The sequence below is a fragment of the Dipodomys spectabilis genome, unplaced genomic scaffold (assembly GCF_019054845.1).
Source record: "Dipodomys spectabilis isolate Male_0828 unplaced genomic scaffold, ASM1905484v1 ptg000051l, whole genome shotgun sequence".
NCBI classification, from domain to species: domain Eukaryota; kingdom Metazoa; phylum Chordata; class Mammalia; order Rodentia; family Heteromyidae; genus Dipodomys; species Dipodomys spectabilis.
In genome coordinates this window covers 4,859,257-4,880,796 of record NW_024870728.1, presented here as the reverse complement: position 1 = coordinate 4,880,796, position 21,540 = coordinate 4,859,257, and the positions used below count along the sequence as shown (strand labels likewise).

The 21,540-nt window shown below is 34.9% G+C and overlaps 1 protein-coding gene across 7 annotated transcripts in view; it reads left to right on the top strand.

Annotated features, from left to right (window-relative positions):
• Agfg1 (ArfGAP with FG repeats 1) overlaps positions 1-21,221 on the top strand; it is a 56,705-nt gene extending 35,484 nt beyond the window's left edge. The window contains exons 6-14 of one of the 7 annotated variants that reach the window (XM_042678949.1): positions 6,872-6,991; positions 9,302-9,511; positions 10,132-10,312; positions 13,510-13,586; positions 14,131-14,223; positions 15,153-15,200; positions 16,986-17,144; positions 19,923-20,014; positions 20,538-21,221. In XM_042678949.1, the coding sequence (XP_042534883.1) occupies positions 6,872-6,991; positions 9,302-9,511; positions 10,132-10,312; positions 13,510-13,586; positions 14,131-14,223; positions 15,153-15,200; positions 16,986-17,144; positions 19,923-20,014; positions 20,538-20,597 (1,040 nt within the window). In that variant the 3' untranslated portion in view covers positions 20,598-21,221. Of the gene's footprint in view, positions 1-6,871; positions 6,992-9,301; positions 9,512-10,131; positions 10,313-13,506; positions 13,587-14,130; positions 14,224-15,152; positions 15,201-16,985; positions 17,145-19,922; positions 20,015-20,537 lie in introns of all 7 variants that reach the window. The other 6 variants (XM_042678951.1, XM_042678948.1, XM_042678953.1 and 3 more) reach the window with 6 other exon arrangements.
• Positions 21,222-21,540: the final 319 nt, after the last annotated feature.

Here is a 21,540-nt window from a genome sequence, read left to right as displayed (position 1 = left end):
GGGTCTTATTGCCTAGGGGTATAATTTCGAGTTCTTTCTTTTTTTTAATACTGTTAACTGATCATCATGGACAATACTTGGGTGTCCATTATGAAAAGTGATGTTGATTCTGAGTTTATTGTTTTTTATTTATACTAGAAACATACTAGAAACAGAATACTTTACATTGAAAATTAATGTGAAGTCTTGATGTGTACATCAGAGAAAGTATCCCCATCTCAATTGTGAATGAAGAAGCATCAAAACGAATGTAGAACACTAACTTAAAAATTGACATAATCATTTTTTTAGATTTGTTTAGTAATTTCACATTTTTCTTTGTATTATTGTCACATGTGTATGTATGGTTTTATTAAACCTGATTTCCAAAATTTTACTATAAGCAAGACCATATATCTTTCTAAAATGTGTATTTTAGGGGCCTGCTGACAGAATCGATTATTTGTGCTTTAGAACTTATTTTACATTATTTTTAGCTCACCTATGAGATCAAAATAGTATTGCCTTTCTTTTCTTTTAATTTGATGACTTTATCTTGTTGAATAATAATCATATAAACCATATCTCATATATATGTACTTGCCCCACAGAGAGTTATGGGTAGTTTGAAATTGCTGCTCTTTGCCACATTTCTTTCTTGTAGAATTAAAGAAGCCTTTTATTTTAAAAATCAATAAAGACATTTTTCTAAGATAATGCTTCAGATAGAAATTGATGTGTACGTTTACTTATAAAAAGGATCCTAGGATGGTGGATATCCTAGGTGAGATGATGCTGAGATGGGTAAGTAATCAGGAAACTTTAGTTGTTGGTATATTTTTTCTTCATTTTTAGACCAATAGTTTGCCCTGGCCAGACAATGGTTTCAGCTCTCTGCTTTCTTTTCATGCATTTGAATGGGTGTAGAGATCACAGAGCTTGGAGCAGGGTCTCAACACCTGTAATCCTTGCGATTCTATCCCAGCCCAATATCAGGAAAGTCTGTGAGACTCTAACCTGCAGTTAACTACAGAAAACGGGTAGTGAGGGTGTAGCTCAGTGTGGTAGAACATTATTAGCCTTGAGCGGAAAAAGCTCAAGGATAACACCCAGGCCCTGAATTCAAGCCTTCTGAAGGACCAAAAAGGGGGAGGGGGGTGAGAGAGAGAGGGAGAGTAAAACTTCCATAATTCTATTTTCAAACAGCTTGAAATTATTGATAAATGACTATTAAACTCTTGTACCTCTCTTAAGTTTCTGTCTTTATATGCAGTTTGTGAATATTTTCAGATCATCGGTTTATGTGGCATCTTTTCTTGTACCCTTTTAGCCAGACAGTGACTGCGTACATCACTACAGCTTCATTGAGTAAATTGTACCATAATTGTGTTTATATTTGAATAACTTACTAATATTATGCCTTTAAAAATTGCCAGTAGTTAGAGAATAGGAAAAATATTTAAAAAGAGAAAGAAACCTATTTTTACCAGATGGGTAGATTTTTAGGTAGATTTTAAAGTAGGTAAGTATATGGCAATAGTTTAATACCCATGGAGATTTGATTAGGTTGTCTTAAGAGTAGTCCTTCCCTTTCTCTTTTATAATTTATTTATTTTTCATTATCTTTAAGTAGTTGAATAGTCTTTTTGGCCTAATTCTTATGGATATAACTATGCAAATATTTTTCCATTGTTTTGCTTTATTTGATTTTTAGTTTGATCTTAGAAGAATAAAAAATACATACGCTTTTTATAGGAAGAAGCTATTTCCTTCCTTCTTGATCTTTATAAAAATAGACCAATGTGTTTAGCATTGTTTTGTAAGAAAACTTATCCTTTGTAACTAAGTTAGTGGCTTAAAATCTATCCTATGTGTTGGTAGGTAGAACCATTATTAGGTTCAGGAAAGGTCATCTACAGAATTATATATTAAGTTAGAAATAACATTCACTTGAGGAATTTACTAGACGTGTTACACTTATTGTATCACAAAGCCAGTGAACTATAAATTATAATTCATTTTTTTGGTCACTCCTTATATTAGAGATCACAAACTCAATTACCTTATACCCTCGGTACTACAATGAGTAATATAGCCATTATGGAACTCTGGTGCCCTTTCTAAAGGGAATATTCTAAACTCCTGTTGCCACATGAAAATAGGGTTTTAGGATTACTAGCTGTGTTGATTTTTCTTTATGAAAATAAATCTTTTTTTTATTTTGCTTAATGTGAAATACTGTCGTTAAATATTTGCAATTCATGAAAAAAATGTTTAATACTCAGATGAAACAAAATGTGCATGTCAGATGATTTTGCTGTGGGATTCTAATCTGTATTTCAATAATGTTCTCTCATGGGCATCTTTTGTAATTGAAGAGGAATTCTAGCTATCAGCAGCTCACTAACTTAAATTCAAAACTCAGTTGATTCTTTTATATTAAAAAAATATTATTTAAGAAATGTCTCTCCTATTTTGCCATATTCTCTGTAGTTGGAATTTCTTGGGGCAGGTTGCTTTGACACTCCAGGCAGTATTTTTATATTAATTGAGTTTTTTTAGTGTTTAATTTCCAAAGCTTTGTTTTTCAGTTACATTTCTCAGTACATGAAACCAGTTATTGAAGACAGCAAATACTTAGTATTCAAAAGTAAAATCTGATACAAATATTATCAAGCCCTGCAAGATTGGCATTTGACTAAGGTGTTTGGAACTCTGGTTGAAAAATAATGGGAAAATATAAATAAAAATGAACTTGACTAAAAAAAGATTTTCCTCGACATGATTTTTTTTTTTTTTTCTTTTGTTGGTTGTGGGGCTTGAACTCTGGGCCTGGGCGCTGTCCCTCAATTCAAGGCTAGAACTCTGCCAGTTGAGCCACAGTACTGCTTCCGATTTTCTGAGTGGTTTATTGGAGATAAGAGTCTCATGATCCTTCCTGCCCAGGCTGGCTTTGAACTGCAGTCCTTAATCTCAGCCTCCTTAGTAGCTAGGATTACAGGCGTGAGCCACCGGAACCTGGCATGATTTGTTCTTAAACATACAAATAAGTTGCTTGAGAACAGCAATTTACCACTTGGATTATAACACACTAAATTTGAGAACTTCTTATTCCATTCTTCATTTCTTTCTGGTTATATAATCTACATGCTACATGTTTTCCCTTAGAACTTATTATAGTAGAACTTCTTTTGTTTTCAGCCTAGCCTTTTCAGTCAAAGCCTTTAAGGAATTTATTTCTTTTCTCTCATATGTTATAGAATTACAGCATTAAATTTGCAAATAGAGGGCTCCAGGTCCTCCTATTTTGGTATTGAGCAAACTGGAAGGGCCAGAACAATAGAAAGGTTATAGTAAATGACATTAAAATGAGATTTTCAAATTCTTAACCTAGATTCTCTTTTCAGTAAACTGCACTTGTTTACTTCTGTTCTCAGTACTAAATAGAACTCTTTTGTATTATATTTATTATTGCTTGATCTTGTATAGATGATTTCTCCCAAGTAATTTTTTTAAAATGTGTGTATATATCAATCCCAGGGCTTGAACTCAAGGTCTAGGTGCTATCTGAGCCTTTTTGCCCAAGACAGTGCTCTACCACTTCACTACAGCTCCACTCTCCACTTTTCGGTGACTAATTGGAGATAAGAGTCTCCTGGTCTTTTCTTGTCCCAGGGCTGGCTCTGTACTGTGATCCTCAGATCTCAGTCTCCTTAGTATTAGTATTATATTACAGATATGATCCACTGGCACACCCCCCAAGTTATTTTTCAAAAAACTAAGTTTTAATTAATCACTTTTAGTATTTACATTATTATTTTATAAAAAGTAAAATTTCAGCTTATAGTTTTTGTCATCACAAAAGATTGTAAAATATACAGATTTTTTTCTTTTTTTTCAATATTATTTTAATGTAGAAAGAAGTCTTTGTCATTTTAGTACTGGTGTTGAAGTCATTTGCTCAGCAGGTGACTATTTGAGCCATGGCCCTCCCCATCCCCCGTCTTTTTGCTCAAGTATTTTTCAGGTAGGATCTCATGGTTGGTTGGTTGTTGATTTTTTTTTTTTTTTTTGGTCCAGGCAGACATAGACCATAATCTTACTGCTTATGCCTCCCACATATTTGGGGTGACATGTTTATTTGTTGAGATGGTGGGGTGTCTCACTAACTTTTTATCCATAGTAGGCCTTTCTGACCTCTACCTTTCCAATGTCTGTTACTATAGACATGAGCCACCAGACCTAGCTGAAGTTAAAGAAATTTTTCTCAGCAATAAAAAACCTTCTAACTACTTCTATGTAGTTGAGAGAGGAAAACTACTTAATTTTTCAAATTGTTATTATTAAAGTGATGTAGAGAGGAATTGTTGTTTCATAAGTCAAGTAATGAGTACATTTCTTTTTGGGTAGTGTCACGCTTTGCTTTCCCGGTTTCCCCTCTCTTGTCCTCCACCCACAAGTTGTATAGTTCATTTTCAACAAACTGTCAAGTGCTACATTGGTTCACCCTTGTCCCTTCATTTCTGTGCCCCTCTCTCCCCCTCCAAAGACAGATTAAACAAAAAAAGAAACAATAACAAAACCTAAAGGCAAAAAACAATTCATCTCTACCATTAACAGTAGGAAAAAAGAAAAACTTGTTTTTTGGAATTCATTTTAGTAAATACTATTTTAAATATTCACAGGTACATAGGGTTCCTCTCCTGAGAATATCTTTTAGTCTCACTGTGTGTGAATGCCTAGAGTCCTACGTAATTTATCATGTCATAGTATATTTTAGATCTAGCTTCCACATATGAGAGAAATGTGCCATTTGTCTCTCTGAGCTTGCCTTAGGGCACTTCACATGATATGTTCTAGGCCCATCCATTTTCCTGCAAATGACATAATATTTTTCTAGTGAGGATTGAGGTTTAGTTTTTTGAAGAACCACCAGACTGCTGTCCAGAGTGGTTATACTAGTTTATATTTCCACCAGCAGTGCAATAGGATTCCTTTTTCCCCACATATCTGCCAGCATTTGTTATTGTTTGAATTCACAGTGTTGGCCAATTAGAAAACTTTTTAGTGATGTTCATAAGCAGTAATGCATACTCAGCAGCCAATATGTCACAGAACAAGACAGGAAATGACAATCCTAAACACTCATGTGTTAGTCCCTGAATTGCTCTCCTTTGCTAATGGAGTCACTTTTGTGCTTTAGTTAGGGACATTTTCTTATTTACAATAGCAGCTACATAAAATGCTTTGTATTTTCTTTAATTTCTTCATAAAATAGTGTCTACTATGTTGCTTAATGGTGGGAGAATTTTTTAGTAACTTTTTTTGTTTGCAGCTAAAGCACATATTCATTGCAAAAGCTCTGTGAATTTAGGCAAATAGAAGATGATGATGACAGATCTGAAATCCTACTACTTAGAGTTAACTAAAATGCAAATTTTCTTTTGCATGTAATATGTTTAATTGAACAAAATTGGCAGGTGAAATTTAGCAACTTAGTTTCCTTGACATAAATATTTTTGTATGTGGTTTTTAATGGCTGCATTATACTCCAGCATGATATAAATGATTCTATAATATATTTAAGCAATCTCTATTGGTGATCATTTGAGTTTCTAAATTTTTTGGTATTTTAAGAAATCCGCTGTCTTGATTTTTAGATGTAGCCTTACTTATTTGCAAAGTTATTCCTTTATATACTTCCTGTGGATTTAAAATGACAGTCTTTTACTGTTTGTAACATTTAGCCTCTCTCCATGTTTTTCACATTTTTTGTTTTTGCCACTAAGCATTTCCTTTCCTATACACCAGCCATTTCCAATTCATATCATGTCCTCTTACAAAATTCTCACCCAGCATCTATTTTGGCCTTTACAAAAGCCTTGTGAATCATTTTATTTGTTGACATATTTAAAATTTAGATTAAGGCTGGCATTTTGTTTTTTTTAGACTGAAGTTGAGAAACACATTGTGGTCTCTTTTGCTTTTTGTTTTTGTCAGTTGTGGGGCTTGAACTCTGGGTGTGAACGCTGTCCCTCAGCTCTTCAGCTCAAGGCGAGCGCTCTACCACTTGAGCTACAGCACCACTTCTGGCTTTCTGGTAGTTTATTGGAGATAAGAGTTTCATGGACTTTCCTGCCCGGGCTGGCTTTGAACCGTGATCCTCAGATCTCAGCCTCCTGAGTTGCTAGGATTACAGGCGTGAGCCACCTGCTCCTGGCTACATCTTGGTCTCTTTAACTGAATATTATTATAATTTATACCACTGTTTGTTGTTTCTTAAAATTTTAATATGGATTCAAAATGGCAAGCTTCTAATAGAATGTAAATCTTTGGTTTATTTGGCTATCGTGTCCTTTACATTCATTTTCTTCATTTTTGTATGCCTACATTTGACATATTTGTAAACTTTAAAGAAGTTCAAAGGAAAATTTGATTCATGGGATCAAGCAATTTTTATATAATTACTTTAGGTATTTAGAGCACTCTTTAGACTCATGTAGCAGACCATGGTTTTAAGTCATTAAATTTTGTACACTATGTCTCACATGTTTGTCTGCTTGACTGTAGCTCATGTGTTCCTAAATTTGTTCTTCTTTTGCCAATAGAGTCACTTTTATGGTGATAAACCTGCAACCATTCAAAGGATATTGTGAATAAATGTATTCCACAGAAGTATTAATTGGAAATTTCTAAATATCCTTTAGTAAACATTAGTAGTGGAGTTAAGTGCTGGTAGCATTAATAGTCTTAACTTTTTAAATGAATTCTCTTTAAAGTGATTTATAAAACTTTTCATAAGATTTTAAGATTTCGTGATTCTTCATTTGTCATGTATTTTTATTTGTAGTTTTCATATTCATTAACATATGTTGTTCCTTACCATTTACAGCTCAGAATTCTGCAAATGCAGATTTTGCAAACTTTGATGCATTTGGACAGTCTAGTGGTTCGAGTAACTATGGAGGTTTCCCCACAGCAAGTCACTCTTCTTTTCAACCCCAAACTACAGGTAGAGCTCTTCTCCAGCATTGTACTTAAATGGTTACTTAAAACAAGAAAACTCTCTAGTTGTAGTCTTGAAAAATTAAATTCTACAATGACCTGACTTTAAAACACTTGCATTATACAAAGCTCTGGGGAAACCTAAAATCTTTTTTTTTCTGTGTCCATTTGTCTTTGTAAACTCTTTGGTATATTATCTATTTTGCAATGTCTGTTCTCTTTTCCTGCACAAGAATCATTTTAAAATCTCCCATGCACTGAGGTATTAATGTACTAAAACTTTTTTTAGATTTGTAGAGCATATTGAACTTGACAGGCATTATGCCTGAATAAGAGAAGCCAATTGACTGCTTTCATAGAACTAAAAATAGAAATGACTTAAAGAGCAATATACTTGAGAAGAATTCCAAATGTTAGTTAACACTAGATTATTAATGTTAATCAAATATGAAAATAGTTTTCTGTGCAGGAATTGGTCTTTAAACATTGAATGCTTTTTCATAAATTGTACTGTTTTCAGAAACTCACTAAGCCCTTATTTAGATTGTTGGCTGATTGCTTTTCTTTCAACTTTTAACTCTGTGTGTATTGTCTTAAAGCCTTTTCTTTCAATTTTCTTTCTTTTTAAAATTTTTCATCATTTACATAATTTCTGGCTGTCCAGCATTTAGAATACTTTCATCTAGCTGCAGTTTTGGTGAATTTACTTCAGCTTTTCCTCTTCAGGCTACCCACAGTAAGTTCTGTTGTTAAGAAGGCATCTAATTAATTTGTATATTTTATGTGTACTAAATGAGTTTTTCAATATTGTAATTTTGATGATAATCTTTCATAAATTAAATTCCATATAAATCTTTCATAAATCTTCATCTCCTTTCTCTGTTATCAAACCCAGAGTTAACACAAACAGTATTTAATAAAAGTTAATTGGTTGACTAATGTGAATAAAATTTTTCACACAAATTTTGGAAGCTTAGTATGTATGTTTTGCTGCTTGCTTTGTTTGCCAATTAGTTTATAATAGACCACTGTCTTTTAAATACAAGCATATTTCTTAGTTTTAGTAGATGTTTTTAATTTTATTTTTGAGATGAGAGTCTTATATTGCTCAGATTGACCTTGAACTGAGAATCTTCACATTTCAGTTTCTTAAATCTTTAGGATTATAAGTATGTACACCATGCTTAGTTTTATTTGAAACAACCAGAAGTAGTTATTGACAAAAGATTTACAATACATATTTGTTTTAGAATGTCTAAGACTGTAAGACTGATTGATGAAAAGTGTTTTTGTTGTTGTTTTGCTTTGGGGGGGGGGGGGGTTAAGATCCGGTCGTGGGGCCTGAACTCCGGTCGTGGGGCCTGAACTCTGGGCCTGGGCCCTGTCCCTTAGCTCTTCAGCTCAAGGCTAGCGCTCTACCACTTGAGCCACAGCGCCATTTCTGGCTTTTTTTTTTCTTTTTGCTTATGTGGTACTGAGGAATTGAACCCAGGGCCTCAGGCATGCAAGACACCTTCCCAGCCTGAAGGGTGTTTTTTTTAATTTGGCATAAAAATCCATTATGTTTCAAAAATTGATATTACCTTTATATCATAGTTTAAGGACAATTTAGGAATAGAAATCTAATATCAAAAGGATAGGATCTAAAACATAGGATGAAATATACAACTTTAGTCTTTCTTTAGGACATAGTTTAAAAATTTAGTAGGATATGTACCATAGTGACCATTGTGTGAATCATACTTTATTGTGACCATGATATTGAATGCACATGAATTACTACACAATAATTCAGTAATGGCTCTTTAAGTGAAGTAGTATCTAAAAGTCAAGGACCATCTTTTAAGTAAATTCTTGATCAAAGTAATACCTCCTCAACATTGTTAATCCTTACCCTTCAGATTAAAAAAAACCATATCTCTATGGAGCTTCAAATGCTTGAATCTTCTAAGGAATACATGCTGCATGTTGTTCATAGAGTCTGTTGAAGAACTTGGTAGAATCATAGTATATAACTGGAAGTAACTGAATTTCAACCAGATAGAATGGAGGTTACTTTCCCTAAGAGCTAGATTTTTTTCACTTCAGGTAGATGTTAAATGTTGCCAATGCTTTCACATATAGCTGATTAGAGTGCCATTTACCACGCATTAAATTGTAAGACTACATATGACGACTATAAGACCACAAATGCAGTTAAAAGAATGTCCTATAATGCTTACAGGAGACTTAATTTAGGTAGAAATGATCAAATTGCATACCAAAGGATATTGCAAGAAGTCTAGAATTTTCAAGTGTTCTGTTTATTTTGTTACAGGTGGAAATGCTGGATCAGTAAATGCTAATTTTGCTCATTTTGATAACTTCCCCAAATCCTCCAGTGCTGATTTTGGAACCTTCAGTACTTCCCAGAGTCATCAGACAGCATCAGCTGTTAGTAAAGTTTCAACAAACAAAGCTGGCTTACAGACAGCAGACAAATATGCGGCACTTGCTAATTTAGACAATATCTTCAGTGCTGGACAAGGTATCAAAGGCAAAAAAGAATAAAATTTATGTATGAAGCAGTGCTCTAAGTTGAATGAATCAAAATCTGAGAATGTTAGGCTTTTCTTGGTTATATAAAATGTTTCACTTGGCACTTTTTGACCTGAAACTAATCAATTGTATAGTTGAAGGCATAGATATTAATTTATAAACAACTTCTTTCAGAAGAAAAATAAATGAGAAAATTTTCATTTGTCCTAGAAAGCATACTTCATTATTCTGTTCATACAGGACCAAAAAACTCTATTAACAAAGATAACTAGATGTATCTTAATTTTAATGCATTTTCTGTTACATTTGGCACTTAAAAATTAATCATTTAAAAATTTTTTATTGTAGTTTTGGTCTTAAAGCCAAGCAAGCATTGTTTTTATTTGGTTCTAAAAGTGCCTAATACAGTAGTAACCTGCAAGGATCAGGTGCTCCTCTCTTTGCATTTGTGGGTTTCTTGTTTTTTTAATTTCTAAAGTGAGAATGATGATGGCAACTGAACTCAGGGATTCACCTTATTCCATGTGAGGCATTTAGGTAATCATGGAGCACACAGGAAGTTTTTTGATACTGTTACTAGGTTTGTTTCACATGTGTATTTGTTCCCAGGTGGTGATCAAGGAAGTGGCTTTGGAGCCACAGGAAAAGCTCCTGTTGGGTCTGTGGTTTCCGTTCCTGGTCAGCCAAGTACAGCCTCAGACAAGTATGCAGCCCTGGCGGAACTGGACAGCGTTTTCAGTTCTGCAGCCACCTCCAGTCATGCGTACACTTCTTCAAGTAATGCTAGCAGGTACCTTGTCTTGGCATTCCTGCTTTACGTTTTCTTAACATTCCTGCTGTATGTTGTACCTTTTAATTTTTTTCCAGCTCTAATATAGTTAAAATGACTATTTGGGAGTATAATTTAAAATTAATTGAGTATTTTTTAAATTTGAGATTTGAACTTGAGTTTAATTTAAGTCAAATATAATCCTCAAGTGATTGCCATGATTTTATCCTTTTTTTGAAGTTAGTTTTGTTGCTTTTCATCATTGGCTTCTAAAATGTAATTCAATAGTATGTACACATCTTGAAATGAACAGTTACATGCAAGTTGTACCAACTCAGTAAGCAAGTTATACGCTTTTAAGGTAGTTTTCACTTACAAAGTCCAGACTGTAAAAAGTACCTTGATGTAGTGTTAGATTTTTGTGTGTGTGTCGGTCATGGGCCTGAACTCTGGGCCTGGGTGCTGTCACTAAGCTCTTCAGCTCTAGGCTAGCACTCTACCACTTGAGCCATAGTACCACTTCTGGCTTTTTCTGATTATGTGGTGCTGAGGAATTGAACCCAGGGCCTCATGCATGCAAGGCAAGCACTCTACCACTGAGCCACCTTCCCAGCCCCTGTAGTGTTAGATTTTACAATTGTTTGCACTAAAATCTAGTATCAGTTCTTACTCCTTGTGTCATATTAGTGTTTAAAACGGGTACATCTTGTGTCATATTAGTGTTCAAAATGGGTACATCTACTGTTATGTTCATATAGATCTGTTTTAAAAGAATTCTTGACAGCAAGAATTCTAGCACAGTTTGAATGCATACTCGTTTTTGAGTCTTATTGTGTATCTCAGGCTAGAACCTCATGCCCTGTCTCTGCGCTTGCAGTTTCAGGAGTGGACTTCCATGTTCAGTAAGATAGTAGACTTAAAGACTCTTCATTTTTGGAATTAAGGAGACCAAGTCAAAAACACATTTACCTATACAATGTTTTATTTATTTATTGTGTGTGTGTGTGTGTTTCTCTAGTTTTTGCTTTTGATCCTGGATTGTATCTACTTTTTTCTTGTATTGTTCTGTAGTATCTTTTAGAGACGAAAGGGCAAGATTATAGCAGGAGCTACTTGTGTTCTTTGATAATAATCTTTTGATACTCCAGATGGGAAAAATGGCATCCAAAGAATAAAACTTAAGGTTTATTTTTTGTTTCATTAATATTTATCTACATTAGACATTAATAATGAGCTATAACAAGGTGGCCCTAAAGTCGGGAAACACAGACTTATGTATAGTAAACAATTTACAGTGGTGGTTCACACAGTGTAACCCATGTAGTGTTTGAGGTGCATAAGTCTATTTTATGGGATCAGTGAGGTTAAACTGGGCTGTTATTTGCCTTTTCACTAGTTGACACGTGTATTGACAGTGCCAGACAGTGCCATATATTCCTTGTTGTCAGCTCAACCTAAATTAGGAAAGGGTGTCACCAGATCATATCAGAAGTTCTTTTTGTATTACTTTTTAGAGTCTACCTATGTTATCTGGGTTACTCTTGAACTCAAAATCTTTGCCTCAGCCTTCCAAGTAGCTGACTAGTAACACAAGTATGCACCACCCCATGTGGCTTTTCCTTACAAATTATGCTGTTTTTGTTTTTTGCCAGTAGGGGCTTGAACTCAGAACCTTGTACTGCCTCTTAGCTTACTTGCTTATGGCTGGCATTCTACCACATAAGCCTCACTTCCAGTCTGACTTTATGCTGATTAATTGGAGTTTGAATCTCAGACATTTCTGCCCAGGCTGGCTTCAAGCCTCAATTTTCCAGATCTCAGCCTCCTGAGTTGCTAGTATGACAGATGTGAGTTACCTACACCCATCTTATGAATATTCTTGATCAATTTTTCTTGGATATTCTTGAAACAGTCTTTTTTTTTAACTTTTTGAAATCTTTACCTTAAATATGTCTTCTTAATTTTATGTGCTGAAATAAGATGTATGGCAAATTTTTCTAATAATTTCAGATGTGATTGTATTAAAAGAAACTACCCATCTATTTGTTTGAGTTGTAAGATGAACTGTCGACTTACTTTATGGACACTATTTCTTGATTGGTAGATTAACTGGCTATTCATTCAGATTTGAGAATTTGTTATTTATAAAATAGAAACTAGGCCAGTCACTTTAAAGCATACACTTGATAAAATTCATACTATCAAGCAAATATTAGGACTTTGGAAAATTTATAGAGTCCACTGAGTTTGACAGCTTCCCACTAGTTTTTCGTTGATGGATGGTTGCTGCTATTAATGACTCTGATTTTAAATTTTGCATGAGAAATGTAGTCAGCATTTGGAATATTGTCATAGCTTAGTGAAAAATATTTTCTGTATGACCTATACAAGTTTTAAGGTCAGTTAAAGATTTATTTGAAGTATACAGTTGTTGTGGAGGTTTTTTGGTGCTGATCCTTGCGTTTGTACTCACAAGCTGGACACAGTCCCTGAGCTTTTTTGCTCAAGGCTAGAGCTCTACCACTAAGGTTCAGCTCTACTTCTGGCTTGTTTGGTGGTTAATTGGAGATAAGAATCTAGTAGACTTTCCTGCCCAGACTGGTTTTGAACCACAGTCCTCAGATCTCAGCTTCCTGAGGACTACAAATATGAGCCACTAGCACCTGGCTTTGAGCAGTCTACTGTAACAGAGCACTAAACGTTCTTGGAAAGTGCTTTAAAAGTTCACTTAATCTTTAGGAATCTGTCACTGTTGCTTTTGATATGATACCAAAGAAAATAGTCTCAATTATCTGAAGACTACTAAAATACTGCTTTTGTTTGTTCAGTTATATATATCTATGCAAAATTGCATGGTCTTCATATACTTCAAAACATCGTAACGTACTGATCTTCTATATGTAATCCACTAATCGATTTATGAAAACATAAAAGTGTTGCTCTTTAAATTCCTTTTGTTTTGAAGAAAATATGCCTTTATTATTTAAATCTGAGGAAATAAATTTTTTGTGGTGACAGGATCAAACCCAATCTGAAGAATATGCTTTTGAAAAGTTTCAACTTTAATGTTCTGTTTGGTACAAATTGAAAAATATAGTACCTGTAAACAGTTTACTTCTTATTGGAGTCTCAGGAAGTTTTCAGGATGTAAACATATGTTGAGATTTACTGTGAAAACTGAAGCGGTACAGGACTCTTTCATTCTTTGTTTTCAGCAGTGTTTTTGGAACAGTGCCAGTGGGTGCTTCTGCACAGACACAGCCTGCTTCTTCAAGTGTGCCTGCTCCATTTGGGGGTATGTGCTTCTGGTATATCTACTGCATTATATGCAGAACCTGTGTGTGTGTGTGTGTGTGTGTGTGTGTGTGTGTGTGTGTGTGTGTGTGTGTGTGTGTGTGTGTGTGTGTGTGTGTGTGTGTGTGTGTGTAATTTAGTACTGGAAGGCAGTCAAAGCACAGACACAGCCTGCTTCTTCAAGTGTGCCTGCTCCATTTGGGGGTATGTGCTTCTGGTATATCCACTGCATTATATACAGAACCTCTGTGTGTGTGTGTGTGTGTGTGTGTGTGATATAGTACTGGAAGGCAGTCAAAGCACAGACACAGCCTGCTTCTTCAAGTGTGCCTGCTCCATTTGGGGGTATGTGCTGCTTCTGGTATATCCACTGCATTGTATACAGAACTTGTGTGTGTAGATAGATAGATAGATAGTACTGGGAGGCAGTCAAAGCAGTGGTTTATTGAAAGGCTGTCATTTTCTATCTTCATACACATAGATAAATTTTGTCTTGAATGTAAAATATATTAGGATTTTATAGTATATTTTATAATTTTTTAAAGCTACGCCTTCCACAAACCCATTTGTTGCTGCTGCTGGTCCTTCTGTGGCATCTTCTACAAATCCATTTCAGACCAATGCCAGAGGAGCAACAGGTAAGGAAAAAAGATGGATTATAGAATAGTGAGCATTGGGGAAGGAATTTGGGGTGAGACACACCTTAAAGAACCCTAGGAAAGGGAACCCTTTTCTTTACTAAAGTCAATGGGAAGTTTACAGAGTTTGTCTGTAAAATCAGATGCTCCCCAGGCCTCATGACATACTCCTGTCATCCCAGTACGCAGAGGCAGGAAGATTGTGTGAGATGAGGGGTTTTATGAGAATGTGTCAGATTTAAACAAATGCTGCCTGAAAGCTAATACATTTTGCCATTTAACAAAATTGAGAGGGACTTTAGAAATTAGCTATCAGTTACACAAACTTAATATATAGCATCTCTGTCCTCAACCATGCCATATAAGATCTGCACAGAATGTACACTATCTTCTTTTAGCCTTTTGTATTTTAAGCTGAAAGTGTCCCCACCCACTTTTTGAATGAACTGTATTTATAATTCTCCCTGGGGATACTTGAAGTTCATTCAGGTTATCTTTATGTATTTCTAGCTGTGTTGAATTTTAAATAAAACAATCCGACACTGTTCAGTTGCTCTGCCCAAAACCTGGAGTTGTAGATACTAAGCAGCATTTTTAGATGCATCTAGTGATGCTTTCAAAGCCTTGTTTTTATGGATAATTGTCTCTTCGCATGAAAAAAAAACTAGTGCTTATTTTTAAAAAATAGATTATACTAGTGTTTATTTTGGAATTTGTAATTCTAAATACTTCTATTTCATGTGGTATAAAAATGTCATGAATATGGTTGCAATAAAAGACTCACTTTGTGAATATGTTTTATTATGTATTATGCCAGCCAGTTGGCTATAGTGCATTTTAATTTTTAACTCTAAACATTATTTTCTTGGATTTTAATGATAGTTATCTGTAACTTAATTGACATTGGTCTTTTTATGCCTTTCCATAAGGCCTTTCTGGAGCAATGCATTCTCAAGTGTTTCCTCACGCTCATTTTGGTAGGTGGCCACAACTAATACCTAGATTTGTGTGGCAATTTGTCTACCCGCTTGTGGAAGCTTCTGCTAGTGTTCTGGATTCTTGCATGTGGAATTAAGTTGTTTCCATGTTTTAAAATGGAGTGGGCATGGATGTGTAGCATCAAGATTATGTTGTACTTGACGTTACCCAAAAATCTTTTATAGCAATGTTTTAATGCTTACCTCCATGGTCACAATAGAATGTTAATAATAGCTGTTTTAATTCTTAAGTTTGAATTCATAGTACTCTGATATCCTTTTGAGCTACAAACCATTTTATCATGTTATACCATGGAGTTTGGTTTCGCTTAACTGTATTCAAGATTTGCTCTTTTAGTGCTTTCTTGATCAGTGATATGTCAAAGTTATGTCAGTGCATTATTGTCTGTTATGAAATCTTCCCCTGCCTTTGCCATGTGCTTATTATTCTTTAGTTCACTTGCTTCCCAGTGGCCTGTTTTTCCTTTTTTTCCCCACTCATCAGTAAAATAAAAAGTTACTTTTTAAGTTTAATAGTCTATTAGATTCATAGAGCAAAATTGTATTTTTTGTGAACATTAGCACTGTAAGGATTACTTTGGATAACATAATTTGTGTTTAGTTTCTTAAAGAAACATGGTTTTTTGAAAGATTTTTCAGTGCTTAGTTTTAGTTCTTGTGCCTTTAGTTCAGAATGAAGTTGGTAGATTTTAAGATCAGGAAATTGAGCACATTTTTATACTTTTTTATAACACCATGTTCACAATGTTTCACTAATAATTACTAGGAGTCGAGGTAAAACAACTGTTTTTTTTCTCTTATTTCACTAAGTACCCAAGTAGAGCAGATAGCTGAAAGGAATATTTACCACTCTTCTGCTACTACATGTGTTTCTGTAATGCAAATTAGTTCATAAATGATTACAGAGAAGTAGGGAAAACAATACTATGTATCAATGCCACATAGACATTGATGGCTCTCTCTCAACATGTTAGTGCTAGTGCTAGATAGGGCAAGCCAAAAGGGAGTATTGTAATATTGAATACAACATCTATTTACTCTCCACTCCCAATTTTTCTTTTACAAATGTGTATCATGCTTCTTTTTCAATCTTTGTAGTAATCTTTGAGGCCCTAGTCTTCCAAGCTGTCTATTTTGATGTTGTTGCTGTTACTGTTTATATTTCAGCAAAGAGTAGGAGTCCATATACTTCTTTGGAGATTGATTTAATAGGAACTTAATATATCTTTTCAGTTGTATTAGTGTTTATTTGGCTCTAATTATAAAAAGATTTGAGTAATCTGCCTTTAACCTGTTTGTCCTGTGAATCTCATGATTCTGGGTGAATATTTTTCAGAAGTTTTAATATTTTTCAAGAAATATATGTTATATTGTAGTAGACAACTCTAGCAAGAAAAATTTCCTGAAAATTTTAGCTATTATATATAGTAAAACAAACCTAAAACACATAGATATATACTAATGTACAGATGAATTGCACTGTTTTCATATTTTTACTGTGATGCACGTTTAAAAGCTGACTACTACTAATTACTGTTGAGAAATTTCTTGTGATTTCAAATGACACATTTATTCTGGTCATTGCATTTTAGGAGAACCAGAATATCCTAGATTATGTTAAATTACTGCTAAAGTTTATCACTAGTAACATTGGTGGGATTTTGAAATTTCAAATACCTTTAATGTACATATGTTTCAAAGTAAGTGATGTCTACTCCACAGTGTTGGGTATAAGCAACAAACTATACCCTTCTTTTCTATCAGCGGCAACCTTTGGCACTGCATCTATGAGCATGCCTGCAGGGTTTGGTACTCCTGCTCCCTATAGTCTTCCCACCAGCTTCAGTGGCAGTTTCCAGCAGCCTGCCTTCCCAGCTCAAGCAGCTTTCACTCAGCAGACAGCTTTTTCTCAACAGCCCAATGGTAAGATATAATGCTTGGTGAGCTATAAATCCTATGATACTCTTTACATATAAATATGTTACCTGGGACAAAAACGTCTAAGGAATGCTATAGTGTTAATGTACAGAGTGTTTCCTGCACAAAAGTACAGTGATTCAGGTCTCAGAAAATTGTGGGTTTTTTTTTTTTTTTTGTATTATTATAAAGGTGATGAACTGGGTGGGGGGTTGGGGGGAGGTTTACAGTTACATAAGTAAGGTAATGAGTATATTTCTTTTTAAACACTGTTATCCCCTTCCTCATTTTCTCCTGCTTACCATCCCCCACTCCCCTCCCCCAAGTTGTAAAGTTAACTTCCAACATAGTGTCTAGTATCATTGCGACCTTAGTTCTTCCTTTGTCCTGCTGTTTCTGTGATTCCTTTTCCCTTTACAGATTAAGCTTTACATACATGACAAAGGGTACAGAAGAAAATAGAAATAACTGCATAAAGGACATAAAAAGAACCTTTTGTTTCCAATTCTTGGAGTTCATTTTGATATACTTCATTATATATGGTCGTATGCACTTAACAATTGGGCCATTGTGATCTCCTACTAAGAATATCATAGACATATTCTAATTATTATAAATGAGGAAAACCATGCAAACTGTATTTCTTTAGGCCTGGCTTGCTTCCTGTAGTATGATTTTTCCAGATCTTTCCATTTCCTTATGAATGGGGTAATGTCATTCTCTCTGACGAAGACCCAAACTCCATATACCACATCTTCTTGATCGATTCATCTATTGAGGGGCATCTGGGTTGGTTCCATATCTTAGCTATGGAGAATAATGCTGCCGTGAACATGGTTGTACTGTTATCTTTAGTGTGGCTTTGTTTTTGGTCATTTGGGTAAATTCCCAGGAGTGAGATTGCTGGATCATAGAGTAGCTCTATGTTTAGTCTTTTGAGGAACCTCTGTACTGTTTGAACAATTTTACACTCACACTAACAGTGTAGTAGTATTTCCTTTTGGCTACATCCCCTCCAGCATTTGTTGTTATTAGATTTCTTGATAATGGCCATTCTAACTGGGGTAAGGTAGAATGTCAATGTTGTTTTAATTTAAAGCAGATACCCTGAAAATATTATGGGAAGTAATAGGAGAAACACTAGGGCTCTTTGGTACAGTTTGAAACTTTCTTAATTAAGACCCAGAAACACAACAAATCAAAGAAAGATTGGATGAATGGGATTACATTAAATGGCAGAGCATCTGCATGTCAAAGGATATAGCTAGCAAGATAAATAGAAAGCCCACAGATGGAGAGATTTTCATTAGCCATACAACAGACAAGGGCCTCATATCTAAAATATACTTAGAACTCAAAACATTGAATCCCCAAAAAACAAATCCTCTTAAGAAACAACCATCCAATTAACAAGTGGGCTAAAGTCTTAAAGACTTTTCTGAAGCGGAAATAAGAATGGCTAGTAGATACATGAAGAAATGCTCGACATCTCTGGCCATAAAAGGAAAAAATTGTGGTTTTATAAGTTCTTATAAACTCTTACATGTGTCATAAGGCTCCTTGATTTAGAAAGGCAACTTTATAAGGTCGAGAATACTGTTTTGGTTTTTTTCTCTAAGTCAAAAATGATTGTCAGTGTACTTTTTTCTTGTATGAGAGAGAGAAAGAGGGTGTATATGTGTGCGTGAATTGAGGTTAGTTTTCTTAATAGATAACTGTGCAGAAGTTAAGTTTGTTTTCAGAAGAACCAAGAAGACAGATGCAACCATTTCTTTCTTTTTGTTGGTCATGGGGCTTGAACTCTGGGCTTGGGCATAGCTTTTCAGCCCACGGCTAGCACTCTCACCACTTGAGTCACAGTACCACTTGCAGTTAATTGAAGGTTAATTGGAGACAAGAGTCTGACGGATATTCCTGCCTGGGCTGGCTTTGAACCGTGATCCTCAGATCTCAATCTCCTGAGTAGCTAGGATTACATTCATGAGACACTGGCATCCGGCTGATGCAACCATTTCTTTTGAGCCATTTCTCTCACTTGCTGAAGTTTGAAAAATCTTAGATTTCAAGATTATCCTTGAATTGTGTGCTTGCTTTCTTGCCTGCTCCCTCCCTCCCTTCCTCCCTTCCCCTGCTTCTTTCCTTCCTTCCTTTCCTTTTTTGCTGGTACTGGGGCTTGAACTCAGGACCTGGGATGTCTGTGCCAAAGGCTACTGCTGTACCACTTGAGCCACACAGCACTACTTCCAGCTTTTTCTGAGTAGTTATTGGAGATAAGAGTCTCAGGGACTTTCCTGCCTGGACTGGAAACCTCCCAAGTAGCTAGGATTACAAGCTTGAGCCACTGGCACCCGGCACATGTTATTATTTTTGAAGTCAGTGGTTAGATAAAACTTGGAGCTGTGATGCATGGAAGAGCCATAAATAATCAAATATTTCCTAGAAATACTAGGCTTGTCACAGAAACATCACCTTGTCCATGTATACCCGCCCAAATAGTCACAAGCTCATCAGTTAACTAAATCCTTTGATGTCATGGTTTGCACGGAGACAAGTTCGAGTTAACCACTTATGAAGATCTCCAAGAGCTCTTTAAAAACATACCATAAGAAGTTTTTCTGAGGTTCATCTCTCATATTGGAAAGATGAAACCTGGAAGCATGACCTTGACATTTTTACCACTCTGGTAAGAATTTTTCTGAAACTTATTTTCAGACTTTATAAACAACAGTCACATCGCCTCTTAAAAATGGCATGAGTTATAATTGGTGGTTCTCTTTTCGTAAGGTGCAGGTTTTGCAGCATTTGGACAAACAAAGCCAGTGGTAACTTCTTTTGGTCAAGTTGCAGCTGCTGGAGTATCTAGTAATCCTTTTATGGTAAGATATTGAGTATTATGGACTTGATAAGTTGGTTTGTCTTTACCAGGTGTGGTGTCCTGGAATTGACCTTGTAAGATGATGTAAATTGAGACAGCTAGTTATGCATGCTTCTTATCAGACTGTTAAAAAATTAGTTGCATAGCCGAGCACTTACCCACAGTAAATAAACTATTTCATAGAATGTTATTTTGTTCAAAATAACACTTTAAGCGAGGCCATAGGATAGACCCAAGATTATAAGGGACTCTTAGAGCAGAAATTTTGTTTGAATCACACACAAGTCTTTCTTTTCACATGCCAAGTTTCTTCTTGGGATCTATTACAAGAACATATATGAAGGAATGCATTAGAAAGACATAGTATACTCCTTGACATCTGATACTGGTCTTATGGGTTATTGACAATAACAATGAATAAAATACTTCATAACTCAAATTTAATTAAATAAGAAATATAGTTCAATCTTTTCATTCTTTGCATACATCACTCTTATGTTTATTTTGTCTTATGTTTTCTTTAGACTGGTGCACCAACAGGACAATTTCCAACAGGAAGCTCATCAACCAATCCTTTCTTATAGCCTTATATAGACACTTTACTGGAACGAACTTTTATGTGGTCACATTACATCTCTCCGCCTCTTGCACTGTTGTCTTGTTTCACTGATCTTAGCTTTAAATACAAGAGAAGTCTTTTGAAAACCTGCATTATGTATTAAACACCAGGTAATATGTGCAAAACAGAGGGCTCCGGTAACAACTTTTAACCTGTGAATTGGCAGAAGAGGTAGCGGTATCATGTATATTCAAAATTGGCTAATACTAAGTTATTGCAGATACCACGTTCATTATGCTGCAGTACTGTACATATTTTTCTTAGAAATTAGCTATTTGTGCATATCAGTATTTGTAACTTTAACACATCGTTATGTGAGAAATGTTACTGGGGAAATAGATCAGCCACTTTTAAGGTGCTGTCATATATCTTGGAATGAGTGACCTAAAATCATTTTAACCATTGCTACTGGAAAGTTAAAAGTCAATATTGGAAGGTTTTATTCATCTTGAATTTTTCCTTTCTAAAGAGCTCTTCTATTTATACATGCCTAAATTCTTTAAAAATGTAGAGGGATACCTGTCTGCATAATAAAACTGATCATGTTTTGCTACAGTTTGCAGGTGAAAAAAATAAATATTAGAAAATATGCTATTGTTTCTGTGTTCTTGCTGCAATGCCTTTACCAAAGTGGCCTTAAGTCTGAGTAGTGAATTGAGAACATCCTGAATTCTTAAAGACTTCTAGTGACTAACTTTTTATAAAAAAGGCCATGTAGAAAAAATACTGAAACTACGAGGACTGCTCTGTTCAGGATTGTGTCCGTGGTAAAGCATTTAAATGTAGCTTGTCAGATTCACCATTAATACTTCTAATTTCTTTGCAATCCTTAATTTTGTGAAATTTGTATATATGAAGAATTTGCATGTATGTATTTGCGAATTTTTTTAATATCTTGAATTCTCAGA